The following is an 18,703-nucleotide window of genomic DNA, read 5'->3' on the forward strand; positions in this document are numbered from 1 at the left end:
TGCAGCCGTGGTGGGTAAGGTATACTACTAGGTTACTGTACAGTAGGTATCCTGTAGTACAGTATGTCTTGGCTGGTGCGCCGAGGATGCCGGCACCGAGAGCGACATTCATTACCTACTCAGCTGACGGACACCTTTGCTCTTCAACGACCATGCGCGCGCCCTGCTGAACAGTCTTTTACTCTCGCCAGCCCTGCCCGTTACCTCTCTGCCTGCGGCTCAGATTCATAGAGACGAGGCTGTTGGTGCCGCCGCCGCCGCCGCCGCCTGGTCTTTGGCTCCTCCTGGCTCTTCCCTCCCTTCCTTCATTGCCTTGCCTCGTCTTTTTGTTTCCGCGCACCCACCCTCTTGGTTTGTCCGTCCGTCCGTCCGTCCGTCCGTCCGTCTCGCCTGGGCTGCGCTCGCTGCTGGGGGTTGCAAGTCCATCCCACGTGGGCGAGCGAGCTCACCTCCTCCCCTGCTGCTGCCGCCTCGTTTCAGTCGCTCTTACATTACCCGGTTAGGCAAGCTATTCCGCCAGCTCACTGCACTCTGTTTCTAAGGTATTGCCTAGGCAGTGGTGACTTCTTGTCCCATCTGTCTCTTCCTCTCTCTCTCTCTCTCTCTCTCTCTCTCTCTCTCTCTCTCTCTCTTGCGCGCGCGCGCTCACTCGCTCGTCGCATCGAAGCTCGGTCAAGGCCCAGCACCAGAAAGAAAAAGAGAGAAACAAAAGCAGAAGAATACTTGCGCCCATGGACGTCGTCGCCGGCGGCTCCCTGCGGTGGCCGTCCGCCACGGTGCTCGTCACGACGACGGCCATTGCGACGGCCTCGCTGCTCGTGCTCGCCAGGGCGACGCTCTGGCCGCGGAAGCAGCGCGTGCTGCGCAGCCCGCTGCGCACCGTCCTCCCGCGCGCATCGAGCGAGGAGCTGCAGGGGCTCGTATACCGTCCCGACGAGTTCCCGGGGGCGCGGGACGTGGACACGCCGGTGAGCAAGAAAGGGATCCAACTACCTTGCCTACCTAGCCCTCTTTTTTCCCGTCGCCGTTTGCCAGCATACGTATATACAGATGGATGCGCGGGGGGCCTTGGGCGACTGCTCTCTCCCCTACATCATGTTGTTGCGGGCTGGCTGAACGGCTGATGGCATTTGACGGCATGGTATGGCATGACGGCTCGCTGACGATGATGATGATGATGATGATGACTAGTATGGCTCTGTGCGCGTGTACGAGTTTGGGCCCGAGGATGGCGAAAAGGTGCTCTTCGTCCACGGCATCAGCACCTCGTGCATCACCCTGGCAAGACTCGCCCGCGCTCTGGCCGACCGCGGCTGCCGCGTCATGCTCTACGTGAGTTGGAAACTTTGCCCTTGATATGACGGCACCCGAGGGATCTGGAGCTCTTGCTTCGTACAACCCCGGAACCTCGTGTTTTCCCACATCACTGACGATGGTGGCAGGACCTTTTTGGGCGCGGCTTCTCCGACGGCGTCGGCGACCTCCCGCACGACGAGCGCCTCTACTCCTCGCAGATGCTCTGCGTCCTCGCCTCGAGCCCCCTCGCGTGGACGGGCCACGGGGCCTTCCGCCTCGTCGGCTACTCCCTCGGCGGCGGCATCGCCGTGCACTTTGCCAACGCCTTCCCGCGCCTCGTCTCGTCGCTCGTCCTGCTCGCCCCCGCGGGGCTCATCCGCCCGGAGAGCTTCGGCGCCCTCACCCGCTTCGTCTTCTCCTCGGGCGCCGTCCCCGAGCGCATCCTCGCGCGCATCACCCAGCAGCGCCTGCAGCGGCCCATTGCCGCCTCGCGCCTGTCCAAGAACGCCGCCGTCGCTGCCGTCGCCGTCACCGCCGCCGCCGCCGAGGCCACGGACCTGCATTCATCGGGCGGCGGCAAGCACACCGCCTCGCCGCTCGAGGACCGCGTGCTCGACTACGTCCGCTGGATGGTGGTCCACCACGAGGGCTTCGTCCCGGCCTTCATGTCGTGCATCCGCTTCGCGCCCCTGACGGACCAGCACGACGCCTGGCGCCGCCTCGCCGCCCGCGCGCCCGGCTCCACGGCCGTCTTCCTCGCCGAGGCCGACGAGATCATCGACGTCGACGACTACACGCGCGACGGCCTCACCCTCGCCGGCGGCAGTGACAACGTCGTCTGGAGGGTCCTCCCCGGCAGCCACGACTTTGTCATGACGCACGTGGACGAGATCATGAAGGAGCTCGATGCCCTGTGGGGCATCAAGAAGGGTTGAACGCGAGTCGGCGACTCTTGCTTAAGTCGTGAAGGCGTGATCCCTTTTCCCACGCCAAGATGAGATCTTCGTGGGTTTGCCTTTATGCCTACGCAAGACGATGACCGATGCATTCAAGAAAAAGCAAGCGAAGATGTTGTTTTTGAGCGTCATATTCTCGTCCTCGACAGTGGAGAGGCTCATTTCAACCAGTATAGGTGCCCAAAATGCTAGTACATAGACAGTCCCCAGATGGCGCGCAATGCTCATGTCTTCTAGAGGTGTGATTTCCAAAACGCCAATCAAGAGTCTCTCTCTCACATGCGTGCATGTGCTTCCAATTCCGTGTCCCGTCCGCTTCAACGATCGAGGGCTTGGCTTTGGCACTGAGCATCCCCGTCAGCAAAAGCTTGCGTGAATAATGAGAGCGAGGATAGAGAGATGGCACAGGCACGCTTACCATTTGCCAATAGACGCCCCGTTTGCTCAGCAGCTCGGCGTGGTTGCCCTTCTCGAGGAGCTTGCCCTCGCCGAGCACGAAGATGACGTCTGCGTTCTGCACCGTCGCCAGGCGATGCGCCACCACCACCATCGTGCGACCCTTGCCGGCGCGCTCAAACGCCGCCTGCACGAGCTTCTCGCTCTCCGAGTCGAGCGAGCTCGTGGCCTCGTCCAGGAGCAAGATGTCGGGGTCTCGGATGAGGGCACGGGCGATAGCCACCCGCTGCTTCTGCCCACCCGACAATGTCACGCCCTTGGAGCCAATGTTGGTGTTGTAGCCCTCGGGAAGCGACACTATGAAGTCGTGGATCGAGGCGTCGCGACAGGCCTGGTGGAGCTGCTCGTCGGTCACGGCCGTGTCGTCAACACCGAGAAGGACGTTCTCCCTTATGGTGCCTGCATGTCACTCAGCTTTTTGTCCGATCTGGTAAGTTGGCATCCGAGAACAAGAATGACCCACCTTGGAAGAGCTTCGCCTCTTGGGCCACAAGAGACAAGTGCTTGCGGTAGGCATAGGCATTGATTTTGCTAACGTCCTTGCCATTGCACAGAATGCGCCCCTTGTCGAGGTCATAGAATCTGCGGCAATCGTCAGTCAACAGGGCGCTTGTGAGAATCGCTTTACGCGTGACGAACCTTTCCAAAAGCGAGATAATACTCGTCTTACCGCAGCCAGACGCCCCGACCAGCGCGGCGAACTGGCCCTTCTCGATAGTGAGGCTGAGCCCCTGAAACACCGGCACATCCCGCGTGGGATACGAGAAGTGCATGTTCTCCAGCTCAATCTTCATACCTCCCTGGGTGTCAGGGATGGACTCCTTTTCCGAATAGGTCTCGCGAAGGCGCGATTCCCTCATGTTCAGGATACGATTCGACGCAGCCGTCACCTGCGCGGCGTTTGGACCAAAACTGAGCCCCTGCCCCGCGGCCTCGCCAGACTGGATCGTTGCCATGAAGCAGACGAAGAACTGCAGGGCCGTGTACTCGCCGTCGGCCAGGAGCTTGCCGCCGTAATAGAATATCAAAGTCTGGCATGCCAACGATGAGCTGTCGGAAAACGCGAACAGCAGGCTGACCCATCGAGCCTTGTTAAACGCCGTAACGACATGTCCTCGGCAGAGTTTTTCGAATCTATCGCAGATAGCGTCTTCCGATGTGAGCGATGCGACGGTTCGAAATGCGCCGATTGATTCTGAGGCAAACTTGGAGCTCTCGGCAAAGACCTCGTTGTTCATCTTGTCGAACTCAATCTCGTACTTGAACCGCCAGTACGTGGTGGCAATGCTGACTGGCATGACGACGCAGCAGGCGAGGAGCGCAAGCTTCCATCCAAACGAAAAGGCAATCGCAAGAGACCCGACGAGGTTGAATACGGCGATGTAGACGCTGGCCATGTTGGGGCCCATGAGCTCTTCCAGTTTCTGCGGGTCTCCTGAGCTCCTGGCCGTCATAGTGCCTTGAGAGTGATCTTCCTCGTCGAAGAAGGACGTCTTCTGGTGAAGAACAGCCTCAAAATACTGCTTCTGATATTTGGCGCGGATAATGGCAGCCACCTGCGTGGAGGCCAGAAAGCATCCAAAGTAGGCCAGGCCAGTGCCAATGGCGAGCACGAGCCACATGAGCGACCAGAACTCGCTCTTGCCCTGCATGTCGGTTTCGGTTGGTGAGAAGACGACAACGATCTGGGCAAAGAGCCATGCCTGGAGCGGGATCGCCGCTCCAGCGCACGCGGAGAAGAAGATGGTGATCGCCATGAGCCACCAATACTGGTTCGACTCGTAGAAGAAGCGGCCGAAGCTTGTGAAAATGTTTCGGTTCTTTTCCTTCTCATCGGGGCGAGCCTCCTGGTTCTCCGACTTGGCGCGACTCCTCTTGCGCTCGAGCGAGGCTTTGTCGCCATCAGTGCCGGCATGCTCCTCGCCCGCCTCGGTTGGGCCGCCGAGAGACAGGGCCTGGGCATTGACAAGGGCAGCGTATACTCCGCCATCCTTGCTCATGAGGCTCTGATGGGTACCGGTTTCGACGACCTGGCCCTTCTTCAGCACCACAATGCGATCAGCCTTCTTGATTGTCGATAGACGGTGGGCGATGGTGATCGTGGTTCGGTTCTGGGCAACTCGATCCAGAGCAGCTTGTACTATGCGCTCGCCGCGGACATCTATTGCGCTCGTAGCCTCATCGAGAATGAGAATCTTTGGCTTGCGCACAATCGATCGAGCAATAGCAATTCGTTGGCGCTGGCCACCAGATAATTTGGCACCTCCATCTCCCACAATTGTGTTGTAGCCCTATGAATAGGATTAGCTCGGGCCTCTGATCTCGCCGATATAAAACCCACATCTGGCAGCTTGTCGATGAATTCGTCGGCAAAAGCCTCTTTGCAGGCTTCTCTGACAAGCTCCCGTTTTCGTTCCTCTGGCTCCTTCTCCCACTGAGAGCCTATTAGACCGTTTGCCACGTTGGTGAAGATGGTGTCGTTGAAGAGAAATGGCTCCTGTTGGACAAGGCCGATCTGCGATCGCCACCACTTGAGTTCAATCTCGTCGATGGAGTGGCCAGAAGTGAGAACTCTTCCGCTCAACTGGATCGGAGGGCCTGTTTCCTCGGGATTGACCTCACCGGGCTCCTCATCATCATCTTCCTCCTCCTCTTCTTGTTCACCCTTCTTCGATTTCTTCTTTTTCTTTTTCTTCTGTTCGACAGCTTTTTCGATTGTATATTGCTCCTTCAGAGTGTACCATCGCTCTATCAGCCCGACTATGGTGCTCTTTCCAGAACCAGAGGGGCCAACAATCGCTGTAAGCTTTCCTGACTCGATCGTAAGGTCCAGGCTGTCCAGAATTTTTACATGGGGTCGGCTTGGATAGGCGAATGTGACGTTTTCGAACTTGATGTCGTCCGTGGCTGACACGTCGGGGTCTTTCAAGTGGCCCTTGTTGGGTAAAGGAGCATCAATGACAGTGAAAAATTGGCAAGCAGCCACAGTGGCCTTTCCAACAGCCAGCATAGGGTTCGAGGTGCGCTCTAGAGAGAAGACTACCATCATCACGGAGAGCAAAACGCTGAGAAGGTTAGAGCGTGATGCTCGTCGCGAAGAAGGGCTGACTCACACGACAATTGTACCGACATTGTCTAATCTGCCTTCCAGCAGGGATTTAGTGCCATACCAAAAGGCGAGAGCAAAAGCAGAAAAAACAGAAAAGAACTTTAATTCGTTAGCAAGTGCGGCGTCCTGTTTCAGAGCAGGTGTTTCTCACAATGAGACCAAACTGAAGAGCCACAAATGGGCTCATGAAGCGGGCGTGCTTCTTGGTTTCTTCGACGAAAGTGGCGTATTTTTGGGCAATGCGTGACTCTGCGCCACAAGCCACAATCATTCGAATGCTATCCATGCTCTCGCTCGCGACAGCGGAGGCTTTGGCCTCGGACTGTTGATGTGCCGTATTGGTCAGTTTCAGTACTCAAAGGTGAGACTTTGGGATCGCCCAACCTTTGTCATTCGCCCATGGGACTTCACGATCAGAGGCAGCAATATGCTAACAGTGATGAGTATGAAGAGAATCGACGCGGACGTGACCAAGGTCAAGGACCAGCTGTAGGTAAAGGCAATGACGATGGCGGCTATAATGGTTGACATAAACTCAACGAACACACCAAGTTTCTCTGAGATGCCCAGTTGAAGAGTGTTGCTTGTTGTTGTGATGGTACTGGTCGCGTAGCCAGGTGGCATGGAGTCCAGGACATGGATGCTTTGTGCGAAAAGTCGTTGAAGATAATGCAAGCGAATGGCGGAAGATAGCCGAATCCCAATCATGCGAAAACAAAGCTACATGGCACAAGTCAGTCAAACGAAGGGGCTAGTGTTGGAAGCAATGCTACCTTGTTAATATAGTTGAGCACCAGCCGACCCAGGAACAAACCAAACATGTACAAGCTATTCGAGGTCAGCACGAGCACAGGACTTTGCGGCTTAGACACGAGACAGGCGGTGGGGCTTCAACTTACGATAGACGGCTGAGGTTGCTTCGGAACTGGTCTTGTACGGAGTTGGAGCCACTTGAGTCAAAGGCCGTGAAGTCACCCACAAACCTGCCTGCGCTACTGTCAGGAATTTTGCCATCATTGCATTGTTGTTGTTTTCCCGCCCAATTTTCAAACTTACCGAAGACTACATTCATCAGGGGTAGCGTGATGCCTGCGCCTATAGACGCCAGGGAGCCGGCGGCATAGGCGACAAAGTCCCATTTGTTCGCATAGCGAAAGACACGCTGCGATTTGTAAGCATCAAGCCGGAGGCCAAAGGCGAGCTCGACGCACGAGGTAGTCGTTGAAAGAGGCGGTCCGCTCGGGGCGAGCCTTGGCCTCTGCTGGAGGGGCATCGTGGTCGCCCTGGGGCGCCAGTGGCGATGGGCTATCGCTCTCAGTTGCCGTCGACGGTGATGTCTTGTCGGCCGACCCATCGGTCGCCTGGCCGGTCGCGGTGGCCATGTTGAGGCTCAGCAATCTATCTCTGGACCATGTTTCGATGCGCAATGAAGAGGAAGAAGTGGCCGGTTAAGCGTGGCCGACATATGCACAAAGTCGAAGACGCAGGTGACCGTGAACTTCAGGAGGCTTATATGGCACCTACCAGGACGCCATAGTTAGCCATCCTTGAGGCGGCACTAGCAGGGAGGCGGGTTGACGCTAGACATGTTGGTGCGGAAGGGTCCAAGGGACGAACCCCGTCTCGCACCCAGCGATGCGAGATACGAATGGCGGCCATACTCCCACGGTGTCTCGGGGCCCATCCTACGGGGCTTGAATGCTTGATTAGGTACCAAGTAGTATGTCGGACATCACGAGCGTTACCTGTCGTGGCATCCAATTGCTCAACTCGGTAGCAGTCATGGCCTGTCTGTCGTCTTGCTCCCCGACCAGTGCAGGCCAGTATGAACATTGAATGTTTGGTCTTTGGAGGGTGAGCACTGCGCAGCCAACTGAATGGGAGCCGAATTCCATTGTGGTCGTGCCCAGACCTCGCCTAGGCTCTAGCAAGCAAGGGAGACAAGCACCTCAGGCCAGCAAACGCGCAAGTAGGCCGGTAGGCAAGAGGCGAAGCAGACGGGCAAGCACCTGACCGGGGTTGAAGGCAAGCGGGCGGTCGGAGGCCATGCCTTGGTACTCGCAGCCTCTGGGGAAGTTCGTCGGTCATACGGTACCTGAACGGTCTAGTAGAGTTGGCCAAGAGGGACGCAAAAGGTGACCGCGATGTTCCTAATCAGGAAATTCGACACCGTGCGATGCGTGGCAGCAGGGTGGCGGGACACATCTACGAGCGTCTTGGAAACAGTCGTCAGCTGGCACTCTCGTGGTCGCATTGAGGCAACGAGGATCCGACACTGACGTCGCAACCGGGGTGACGTGAAAAGCGACCGGTTCGCAAAGGCGCCCGGAGTACCTTCCGGGATGCATCCATGTCCTTGGAGCAGAGGCCTCCATCAAGCTCCCACATGCCCCGGAAACACAAGTATCATGGCTGTACCTTACGGAATACCGCCTGCAATAGGGAAGATCTGGCTTTCTGGGAGCTCCTTCCTCCCATCCATGTATCGACGGTGCGCGCACTGCATGAGTCACTCATCATTTTGGTTCCGAATCTTGGGAAGGTCCCATCGCCTTGCTCTTCCCATGACGATGTGCAGAGTACTACTTCGTACTTCGTACAGTGTTCACACACCAGCGCCCGCGGTACATACCACTAGATTAGGCTAGTAGGTACGGGTACGGTAGGCAGTCGTCGCCTGTCACCAAGTTTGGGGCCGTTGACGCATAATTCCCCCGCGCGTCCTTGCCATCCATTCGCAATCGATGAGCAATTCCTCGACGGGCATTCGGCGGAGCTGGACGGAAAGATGGGGACTGACACGGCGCAAATTGCGGCCGCCATGCCGCGCCGCAGCAATACATACAGTATACATACCTACGTGGGTGTGGCGCCTGACGGGTGGTGTCAAATTCGCCGTGCGTCCGGACGCCTGCCCGGGCCCCGCTAACTCCCCGAGAATCCGAGCCGCTGTCGACGCCCATCCCTGTTTTTTTTTTTTTGCCGTCGAAGTGCGTTTATTAACTTATTAACTTGCAGGGCGGCATGTCACCGGCCCTGACCACAGGCCCCTCTGAGCGCAGAGCCTCTCCAAGACCCTTGCGCGCTGGCTGCAGCCAAATTTTGGGGGGCCCAGCGGCCAAACGCGTCTAAATAGACACTCCACGTTCGGTGGCCCCCGGCATGTGTGAACCGTGATTGATGGGCACGCGGTGCTCCGTCTGCGCCGCCGGCTGCCCCGACATTCCCACCGTGCAGTGATGCTTTCATGCCGTCCGTCCGTCCGTCCGTCCGTCCTCGGCAGGGGCGGCGGCCTTGGTGGGGAATCACCGGCCCGAAGCCGACATTTGCGGGCGGGTCCGTGCTCCGGCCAAGGAGTCGGACTGTCCTCGGACGTGGAACGGCAGCCCTCGGTAGGGATGAAAGACATTCCCAGGGACAGGACACTCTAGCCAGTGGGAGGGCGACGTATCATGCTATATCCCGCGTAATACCTGCGCGTGCCTAGAGTGTCTCGCCAATTTTATACTTCCTGGATCCTATATTGTACGGAGCGCAATACTGTTTTCGTCCCTGCCTCACACGCTGTTTCTTTGTAGAGGCGAGCAGGAGCCGCGTACGCAGCCTTGCATCCCAAAGCATACACACTCCTGGTGAAAACACAGAGGCTTCCGTTTACGCTTGTGTTATTGTTCAGCACGACGCACGATTTGGAGGAACATGTTACAGGGTAGGCAACGATCTTCAAGAAACTCGAGACTCCATGTGCACCGGCCCTTGCGACCTCAGGCGCCTTCAACAAAGACCATGCGCCGGTCCGATTTAGCGGGGGCATCTGTTTAAGGGTACAACGGGGTAATGTCTCGCAGAGCTTCAGGCACGGGCGGGTCTCGACGCGGTCGACCAACAAGGGCATGAAATATCACCGCGCATTGTCACTACTTGAGTGACAGGCAGAGAGCCCAGCTACGTCCGTGAGGCTGAGGACCGCCCTGTTTCAGTGAGAGACTTTGCAGATCGCTCAACAACACGGACCGCAAAGTACAAAGTATACCTTGTGAAAACGTAGGCCACGGTGAATTGCTGTTGGATGACGTCGCGGAGAAATAATAAGCTTCCTCGCTTGTGCAGCGTAGCCGCTCTAAATTCACCGTATTGTGGCATTACGATTATTGGAAATTAGAGGCCTGTGCTGTCATAAAGTATGTATATACTCGGCGTGGAGTGAGGTCCACCACGGCCTGTACTTGCGTGCAGCGGCGCGCGAGCACATGGATGGCCGTTTTCTTTTTTGCATTTTAAAAATAGATAGGATTATCCTCGTCGAATGTGCCTGGTCGCCTGGCAATCTTTTGCCCCTTAGTGCTCTTGCAAGCCGATATGAACCGATTTGGCGTCTCGAGCGTCCGGCATCTCTAAATCACACCGAGTTTATCCCGACAGTGATGCTACGATCCGAATATTAGCTACAGAACCTTTACGCCCTATTTCATTACAAGAAATGACATGCTATTACTGCGTATGGCGCAGCCAAGCAGTCATGAGTCGGATACAGTAACAAGCCGGCCCACGCGGACGTGCTGCCGTGTCTGGCCTCGTCCGGCTTGGCCAGCCGCCCCGTAGAAGCTGTTAAGTAATAGAAGCAAGTTATTACCAGGTACGTAGCTAGTAGGGTCACTGATGTGTCGCAGATGCGGCGCCGATCGGTCTGCCGCGCCACGAGGATATCAGATTCATCGCCAGCTCCACGGCGAGGTTCGCGGGCCGGCCGTGCTAGTTAACGGTAATTAGTAGGCCGGCAATGGGCCTGGTGCCTGATTTGAGCCTTGATGCCCACCAGCGCGGGCGCAATTTCCAGGGCCAGATCGACCCCCCGCATTGCACAGATTAGGACAGAGTACGACGACTCAGTAGTAATTGCCAAGTTAGCAATTCAGTACAGTACAGAACTAGCAGCAGTCGAGGAAGCGTGGGCGCGCTTGTTTGTGATGGCCTCGTCCCTGCCTGGCGAGGCCCCTGCCTCTACGGCCCGAGCGCCGCGGCGAGGCGCTCGATGCAGTCGACGCGGGACAGAGTTGCCCTGGACCTGGTGTAAGGATGGAGATGTGCTGTGCCTCTTCTGCACGGGGACGTGGACTGTCACAACTCGTGCCGCGGGCTACGTACTAAGGCTGCAGGTGACGGCGGAGCCAAGGGAGAGAGGAAGACACACACACGCACACATACTACACGGAGAAAAAAAAATGAAAAATAAGGAAGAGGAAAAAACAAATCTCAGCCTCTTTCCGTAACTGCGTGCAGGAAGGAGGAGTGCGTGCGCTCGAGCGTTTTTGTGCGGGCGCCTCGGCCGCGATGTTGCTCTTGCCAGGTTCGTGCTACTACTACGAACTGCCACTGGCCGGCGTTTCGTGTGGCTCCAACGCAGCGGCCAGAGAGACGAGGTTCGTGCGCTGCAGGAACGAGAGCCAACGGAAGCAAGACCTTTAGAAGCGATTGATTGGCCGGAGCTTCCCTCGATGAACTGAAGGGCTTTCGCTCTTGGCCATGTGGCCGTGACCGTGCAGTCGACGACGCCCGCCCGGTCGGTCGGTGCAAGCAAGGGCAGGTAACAGCGCACAGAAGAGGGTGGCGGACGAAGCAAAGTCGAGGGAGGCTTGCGAACAGCCGCCCCCCTTTTTGTCTCGGTCGTTGATGGCGGGGGGGGGAAGTGATTGTCGTTTTCTTCTTGTCGATTGCGGCCATGTACGTTTGTAGCTGCAGGCTGCGGGCTGCGGGCTCGGTTTGGGAGAGAGAGGGGGGGGGGGGGGCCATCAGCATCAACGTCATCAACTTCACCAGCGCGTGGAGGGCGGGCCAGCCATCGCACGATGGATGCATCCCCGTTGTAAAGGGTGTTTCTGACCCCATCAATCGATACAATAACCAGCCATGTCTCGATGCCAGACCCCCAGAACCCCACGATGGCGGGGGCGGTTGGAAGAAGCTCCGCCTACAGCGCAGGGGGGGTTAAAAAGAATAGAAGTAAAAAAATTCATGAGGCACGAGAATGACAGCGGTGATGCACGGACAGCCTGCCCGGCGGGCGGCCAGGAGCGCATGTGGTGGAGTGCGTTACGGCGACGACTCGACTTTCTCGTTCAGCACGTTAGGGACCCGAGACAAAAAACGACCTACAATCCCGGCCTCGAACTGCGAGAGGTCGGAAACGAACTCCTTGTCCCAGCACGCCCCGCGCCGCCGCCGCCGCCGTGCCGGGTGAGCATGTGGGATGAGATGGCATGGCATGGCATGGCATGGCATGGCATGGCATCCCGGCGACCCAGTCCACCGACCTGGAAATCCACCAGGCTACATATGTACGCACAGGCTTACCAACACGTCGTCACAGCGGAGCCAGGCAACACAGTTTGCTGCTCGGAGCACAAGGTAGTTACTTAGTTAGTTACTAACCTTGATATACTTACGTACCACTCCCTTCGCGGCGCTGCGCCATACTAAGTCACTACCAGTGCTACCATATGGGTACGATAAAGTCAAAAATCTAGGTTATCCTTATTACTGGCAATATCTTGGAGATCCATCGACGCTAATAATCAGGGGGTCATCGGAGGCGGGTCCGCTCTAGCCAGGGACAGGGGGACGACGTGACAGCTCTGCCGAGCGATCCCTGATGATGAGCTCGGACGTTGCCGCCTTCTGGGGGATGTTTCTGTGCTACTGTACCGAGTACGTAGGTGGTATTCCATGTACCGAGGCATTCCCCTGTTGACCCGGTCGCTCGCTCCAAACGTTCCTCGCGGGGAGGGACGCTTGCGCTTCCGTTGCCCCATCATGATCCCCCCTCCTCCCACGCCTTGGGGGGGGGGGGGGGGGGAGGTGGGTTGCTTTTGTTTGCTGCAGTTGGCGATGCGTCGATGCCAAGTCCGCAAAAGAAAAAGAAAGAAGGGGAAAGAGGGGGAAACGGGGAGAAGAAAACTCTTCTTTTTTTTGTCGAAGCCTCTTGATGGAATCGTACGAAGTACGTTGCTGTAGTGCTGCTGGACAAAACCGGCGAGAGCAAAGTGAGGCCCAGTATTGACGATATTGCACCACCATCTCGCCCCTTGCGACAGAGGGGGGTTACTTGCGCCGTGTCCCTCCAAAGCCACACACGCCATTTTTCGTATTTGACATCCATGGCCAACCTGCTGGAGTCAGTATCAGTTTGTATGCACGAACTACACGTCCGCCAAGGAATGCGGCGGGAGGACATCTCGGTTGCTTGCTCGCTCGCTCGCTCGGACGGGGATGGGCAAGGGGGGAGGGGGGAGAGAGGGTCTGTCTGTTTGGCCCCCCTGTTGTCTGTCCCCGGCGTTGCTCGACTGAGACACCACCACCACCCGTCCGTGGACGCCGGCCTGCCTCTCTGTTTTTTCTTACAAAAGCCCATCTGACTCGACCGACCCCCCCTGCCCCCCTGCCTTGGCCGGCTTGATCTACCCGACCGACCTCTTTGTGGGGTGGGGAGAAGAGGAAGAGGAAGAGGAAGAAGAGGAAGAGGAAGAGGAAGACGAAGAAGAAGAAGAAGAAGAAGAAGAAGAAGAAGAAGAAAAAACAAAAAGCCAGAAAAGGTCGGCGGCGTTGGAACATTTCTTTCTTGGTGCGCCCGCCACGTTGTGCTGCTGCCGCCGCCGCTCCCTCTCTCTCTGCCCTTGTCTCACGGCCTTCCCTCGTTTCGTGTGGTGTGTCCGTCGTTCACCAGAGAGAGTGTGTGCGTTCCCTCCCGTCCTCTTCAGCTTGCGCCAACGTCGCCCGTCCGTGAGCGCGCAAAACGGCACTTACACACTCCACCAGCTATCATCTATCGGCTTATACTAGCGGCCCTCCCTCCCCTTGCCTCCTCCTCTCTCTTTCTCTCTCTCTCATTGTTTTATATTTCCTGTGCCTTGCCTTGCCGAGGGTATTTTCGTCTTTCCTCCCTGTCCCACTGCCTCAGTCAGTCCCCTCTCCGTCCCGCCGCCACATCGCTCGGCTCCCCCGTCCGTCACTCCTTGTTTTTTCTCTCCCGGACCAACACGACGAAGAACAGCACCCAGACCGCGAGAGAGAAGGGAAGAAAAAAAAAGGAGCCGTTTACTACGAAGTACACGTACGGCCGTTTTCCCTTTCTACACGTACGAGTGCAGAAACCTCAAGCAAGGACGACGAAAATAGCTCTTCACGCCTCTCGCTCGCCAACAAGCATCCGTCCGTCGCCCGGCTACTTACTACTGAGCATCAATCAATTCGCCCATCTTGCGGTCAAGACGGCAGTGGCTGCTCGCCACCGATCTGTGTCCAACCAAAAGTTCTTGAGTAACCACAACGCACGTACGCTTTGCACACATATCGCGCGGCTCAAAACAGCAAGCCAGCCAGCCATACTACCCACCTCGGTGTCCACCCGCCGCCATTGTCACTCGCTTCATCGCGTGTACGACGCGGTCCAGTCTCTGTCGTCCGCTGTGGCTGTTCCGCATATGAATGTGCAGTTTTTGTTTCTGCACCGTCTGGTACTGTTGCACGAGTCCATCAGAGAAACAACATTGCAGGAGCACTCAAACTTCCGACCGTCACACACGCCGCTGCTTGTTTGACCGCTTGTTGCACGAGCGACTTACACACACAACGCTCATTCTTCAACGCCTTGCAAGCTCTTGCTTGCTTTGGCCAGCCCCTTACAACCATCCGACAGACGGCTCAGGCACTTGGACATATTTGATTCTGCCTCTTTTACCACGTCCTGCTGCTTCCTTTGCCGCCGTCCCTCCCTTCGTCCTTCCTACTCTCCCCGGCAAGCAAGCACTCGGAGATGACGGGTCTGATACCTCTTGCTCTCGGCACGGAGAGCGCCTCATCCGGCGGGAGGTTCAGCATGTACTACCCAGAGCATGACCATGCTCTCCGACGCTTCGGCGTCGTGTATTCCAAAGATGCGCCGAACCCGATGCGCCCTTCCGCCTGGAAGCCGGCGCCCACGACCGATGCCTCAGCCCGGGCGTCGCAGTGGCCTGTACCCCTGGATGACATCAAGCGATCATTTCTTCACGACGACTTTCGGGCTTGCTACAGTCGCTGCCACGAGGCATTGAAGCATTCAGAGACATTGGTACGTCGCCTGCGCTGTTGGCCAGCTACACACACACACACACACACACACACACACGCACACAGCATTTCTTTTTGTTTTTCCCTTGACTGACGCTTGCCACAGGATGGGATCCAGCCCGCTTATCTCGTCTACTTGCGTTTCTTCGCGGCCATGGCCTCGGAGATGCAAGCCCGCCACGCACCTCGCACGTCCCCCTCTCGCCACGGCCTGCTCCAACAGGCGCAGGCGCACTACCGCGTCGCAGCGGGCATCGCAAAGCGCGAAGACGAGACCCTAGTCGCGTCCACGCCGCCGCCGCCGTCCGTGCGCGTCGCGTCCCCAAGCCCCAGTGACAAGACCATCAGCACGGACGACTCCTCCCCACCAAGCACCCCGACCAGAGTGGCGTCGCCCGTATTGTCCGCCAGCTCTACCATTGACGGCTGCTCACCATCCAAAGGTTCCTCACCTGCGGGGAAACGCAAGAAGAAGAGGGTTGCGTTCCGCGACGTGCCCATCATGGAGCCCTATATTCGGCCAGACTCCCCCACCTTGGGTTTTGACGACTGGTTGGGCCGCTCCTCACCCGAGCCGTTCTACCCAGAATCGATCCTGAAGCATGGCCACAACATGTCAGAGTGTCAAGAAGAGCCCTTGCCGTTGACTGCGACACCCGAGCTGATCCGGGAAGACGAGTCGGTGGAGGACCCCCTTTGCTGCCAGGACACTTTCGGGCCCCAGTACCGCGTTGTACTTGCAAGCATCCGGTGTCAAATCGAAAAGCACATGGCGACGCTGGATGGAGAGCTGGAGTCAGGCCAGGGCCAATCCTCCGCATCCGAACCTGTCGACATTGGCACTCGCATCGAGCGGCTACGCGCCTGCGGCTGGCGACGGCGTCGCTTCGACGCCAGGAAATACCAAAATCTCTGCGAAAACGTCCTGGCTGAGCTCAATTCCTGACCCTCCATCGTCGACCGAACGCCTCGTTCGCGTGCGACCGCTCACTCCCACCATCTCTGTCCACACGACATCATCAAGGTCGTCCGTGCAAGGCAGGCTTGTTCATGCATGCTCTCTTCTGTTTCTGGTCGTATTCCTTGCAGATAGCATGGCCACAGTTCCTCTTTGCTCGCTTCGAACCTATACATTGAAGCCCACGTTTGGGAGGGGGGGCCCGGCTGTTCACCCTGCCTTTCCGCATTGCGGCCGTCGCGCTTCACGCGCGGTTGCATGCCAGCTTTGTACTATCACTGATGTAACGACCAAGCCATGCCTGAACGATAGATGAGCAGAATAGTGTTAAACAAAAATACGGAGCTTAAATCGCCCCTTTTGTCACGGGACATGGCGCCTCGACTTCTCATCGTATTCTCGTAGTTTCGGCAGGTCAAATTTCAAACTTCGAGTGACGTATAATCAGGTTTATTTTCCAATGATACATCTCAGGCTACCAGATAGGCTCCCTGGGACGTGTCTCGAAGAGTGCGGTGGGCGAGGGGCCATGAGGTCAAAGAACAAAATCTTCCAGGAGATACAATCAGGTAGTGAAGATGAACGTGGCCCAGAAAGAATTCTTACCACGACGAGCCGATTTCGGTTCGGCACAACGGGCTAATAGAACGAACCAATGCAAGAAACCGCATAGAAAGCAACGCAGCAACACAACGATGCCTAAGCAGCTGAGGATGAGCCATTGAAGCTGCGCCGCCTAGCCTCATCTTCGAGCTCCTGATCAACCGCGAGTGCCTCCTTCTTCTGCTTCTCATCCTTGAGCTTCGCGAGCACCACTTCACGAAACATGGCGCCGCCCATCTTGTCCCTCAGGGAGGCAGTCTTCGCTTCGGGCTTCGATAGAGATGAAGACAACGCGCTGGGGATGGCTTGCTCGGCGTCCCTCATCTCGTTGTCGGAGTCCGAGTCCGCCTCCTTCAGATCCGCGATCCTCTTTTGCAGACTCGCAGCCAGAACGGCGTGCTTGAACTTGCGCCTGACCTCGCGTCCCTTGAGCAGCTCCGGCACCAAGTCGTGCTCGGTTGCGTTCTTGCCTGTCAACCAGATGTGACCCAGTGCTTGCTATAGGCCGACGAGTCAGTATCGTATAGCAGGGTCCGGATGTGAACACAATGTGCGCAGACATACCTTGCTTGTCCATCTCTGTTCGGGTTCCGGCACAATCAGTTTGAGGATAAAGTCCTTGCCGTCTTCGCTCACCTCCTTCCAGTAGCGCTCGTGGAAAACAACTTGCGACGATGTACATTCGTGAAGCAAGTCCCGCAAGTTTTCGCTGCGGAATGGCGAATAGCCGCAAAGCAGAGTGTAGGTGATGACGCCAAGAGACCACATATCGACAGGCTTGCCGTGGCCTTTTTGCTCCATGACCTCGGGCGCGGCGTAGCCAAAGGAGCCGGCCATGGTCTTGAGGGTGTCTTCCTTGCTATCCAGGGTCTTAGCAATGCCGAAATCCGCCAAGACCAGATCCGACTCGAGTTCCCTAGTCAAGTACAGGAGGTTTTCGGGCTTGAGATCTATGAACAAGGACGTCAGCAAAGAGCATGCCAGCACGCAGAACGGCATCGGCGCACCTCTGTGGACGACGTTGTTTTCGTGGAGGAAATCGACAGCGCTAAGCACCTGCTTGATCGTTTGCGAAGCATCCTTTTCGGTAAACTTTCCCTGGTCGCAAATGCGGTCGAATAGCTCGCCTCCAGTAGCTAGCTGCGTAACGATGTAGAACTTGTCCTATATGACGAAAGGTCAGTTTCTGGGTCATTTATCGGACTGTCACAAGTTGGCGTACCCGCGATTCGAACCAGTCGACGAATTTGACGATGTGAGGGTGCTTCAGCCTTTGAAGCATGTCAAGCTCGTCGTACACCATGCGTTCGTTGCCTTTGACATTCTTCTTCAGAATGATCTTTACTGCCACCTTTCCGGTCGGCCCATCGGCTTCTCGCACGACGCCGTACGTGCCAGCACCGAGAGTTCGACCGAATCTGTACTTGGATCTTCACGTAGAGCTGTTAGGGATGTGATTCGGATTCGCGGCTTTGCATTCGAAAAGATCGGTGGACATACTTTTTGTCATAGCTCTCGGGTTGCCCGTGGAGGCGATTGAGCATTCCGGCGACTACCCAGCGTAGAAGCAGTTAGGTTAGTCCAGTCTCGTCAGAGAAGGCAGCGGGGCGCGAGACGCGGAGAGATTGGGGAAAACTTACAACTCATCGTGGCCGACAGCAGTTGCCCCGCAAAGCCAGGTTAAGCACAACGAGAGTCGGGGAAGAGGTGCGGGAAGGGGTATCTTGACACAGGAACAGCGGACGAGGTGGTGATGCGGCGGGAGGAGCGAGTCGCAGGCGGTAGGCCGCAGGTTGTGCTCTGTCGTGGCAGTCGGGCTGCTCGCGAACGAGAAGGGTACGACGAGATGAAGAGCAAAGCTCTGGGCTGCAATGGTGGAGAGGTGGCCGTTCTCGAAACGATGCGGCTGGTGAGCCTAATAAATGCTGTCGCCTTTGGGCGGACACGACTTGGGAAGCATGGAGCGTGTGAGGAAGGATGGATGGACCCCTCCTTGCCCTCCCGCCCTCCCCCATCTCATCATCTCAGCCCCTCTCCGCCGACGCGATGGTCCAGGGAAGGCGCAGCGACCCTCCCGTCTCGCTCCAGCTACAAGCCACGGGGCGCCCACTACCGGCGGCTGGGTAGTGGAGCTGGGATGCTGGGGTGCCCTCTGGCGTCCCCGAGTAGGGCTGCCAGGCGGCTCATCTGTTGTGGCTGAGCCGTTCAAAAGTGGACGAA

At 57.2% G+C, this 18,703-nt stretch overlaps 4 protein-coding genes across 4 annotated transcripts; 2 read left to right on the plus strand and 2 right to left on the minus strand.

Moving 5' to 3' along the window:
• Positions 1–106: 106 nt before the first annotated feature.
• JDV02_001083 (uncharacterized protein) lies at positions 107–2,231 on the plus strand (the record flags this gene model as incomplete). The annotated part of the gene is made up of 3 exons (XM_047981974.1): positions 107–968; positions 1,192–1,332; positions 1,443–2,231. The coding sequence occupies exons 1-3, from the start codon at positions 732–734 to the stop codon at positions 2,229–2,231; spliced, it is 1,167 nt and encodes a 388-aa protein (XP_047837935.1). The 5' UTR covers positions 107–731.
• Positions 2,232–2,348: 117 nt separating this feature from the next.
• BEA3 (ABC transporter bea3) lies at positions 2,349–7,671 on the minus strand. The gene is made up of 12 exons (XM_047981975.1): positions 7,029–7,671; positions 6,874–6,979; positions 6,717–6,804; positions 6,591–6,645; positions 6,202–6,537; positions 5,969–6,139; positions 5,822–5,916; positions 5,050–5,773; positions 3,348–4,999; positions 3,172–3,290; positions 2,671–3,107; positions 2,349–2,596 (listed from the first exon to the last, which is right to left on the minus strand). Exons 1-12 carry the CDS (start codon positions 7,197–7,199, stop codon positions 2,570–2,572), a joined length of 3,981 nt encoding a protein of 1,326 aa, XP_047837936.1. The 5' UTR covers positions 7,200–7,671; the 3' UTR covers positions 2,349–2,569.
• Positions 7,672–13,620: 5,949 nt separating this feature from the next.
• On the plus strand, positions 13,621–16,249 carry JDV02_001085 (uncharacterized protein). The gene is made up of 2 exons (XM_047981976.1): positions 13,621–14,923; positions 15,029–16,249. Exons 1-2 carry the CDS (start codon positions 14,627–14,629, stop codon positions 15,866–15,868), a joined length of 1,137 nt encoding a protein of 378 aa, XP_047837937.1. The 5' UTR covers positions 13,621–14,626; the 3' UTR covers positions 15,869–16,249.
• Positions 15,269–18,473, minus strand: CMK2 (Calcium/calmodulin-dependent protein kinase). The gene is made up of 5 exons (XM_047981977.1): positions 18,124–18,473; positions 17,984–18,035; positions 17,706–17,913; positions 17,048–17,647; positions 15,269–16,981 (listed from the first exon to the last, which is right to left on the minus strand). Exons 1-5 carry the CDS (start codon positions 18,128–18,130, stop codon positions 16,580–16,582), a joined length of 1,269 nt encoding a protein of 422 aa, XP_047837938.1. The 5' UTR covers positions 18,131–18,473; the 3' UTR covers positions 15,269–16,579.
• Positions 18,474–18,703: the final 230 nt, after the last annotated feature.

The sequence above is a fragment of the Purpureocillium takamizusanense genome, chromosome 1, assembly GCF_022605165.1.
Source record: "Purpureocillium takamizusanense chromosome 1, complete sequence".
In the NCBI taxonomy this organism is placed as follows: Eukaryota; Fungi; Ascomycota; class Sordariomycetes; order Hypocreales; family Ophiocordycipitaceae; genus Purpureocillium; species Purpureocillium takamizusanense.

What these genes read in the sequence shown, in the direction of transcription:
- BEA3 (XM_047981975.1), bottom strand. Translation starts at nt 7,199, where the DNA reads ATGGCCACCGCGACCGGCCAGGCGACCGATGGGTCGGCCGACAAGACA. An exon ending in CCTGATGAATGTAGTCTTCG is followed by an intron (nt 6,805 to 6,873) that starts GTAAGTTTGAAA and finishes ACAGTAGCGCAG; the next exon opens with GCAGGTTTGTGGGTGACTTC. An exon ending in ATTATCTCGCTTTTGGAAAG is followed by an intron (nt 3,291 to 3,347) that starts GTTCGTCACGCG and finishes CGATTGCCGCAG; the next exon opens with ATTCTATGACCTCGACAAGG.
- JDV02_001085 (XM_047981976.1), top strand. Translation starts at nt 14,627, where the DNA reads ATGACGGGTCTGATACCTCTTGCTCTCGGCACGGAGAGCGCCTCATCC. An exon ending in TGAAGCATTCAGAGACATTG is followed by an intron (nt 14,924 to 15,028) that starts GTACGTCGCCTG and finishes CGCTTGCCACAG; the next exon opens with GATGGGATCCAGCCCGCTTA.
- CMK2 (XM_047981977.1), bottom strand. An exon ending in CCCGAGAGCTATGACAAAAA is followed by an intron (nt 17,914 to 17,983) that starts GTATGTCCACCG and finishes CTCTACGTGAAG; the next exon opens with ATCCAAGTACAGATTCGGTC. An exon ending in AACAGAGATGGACAAGCAAG is followed by an intron (nt 16,982 to 17,047) that starts GTATGTCTGCGC and finishes GTCGGCCTATAG; the next exon opens with CAAGCACTGGGTCACATCTG.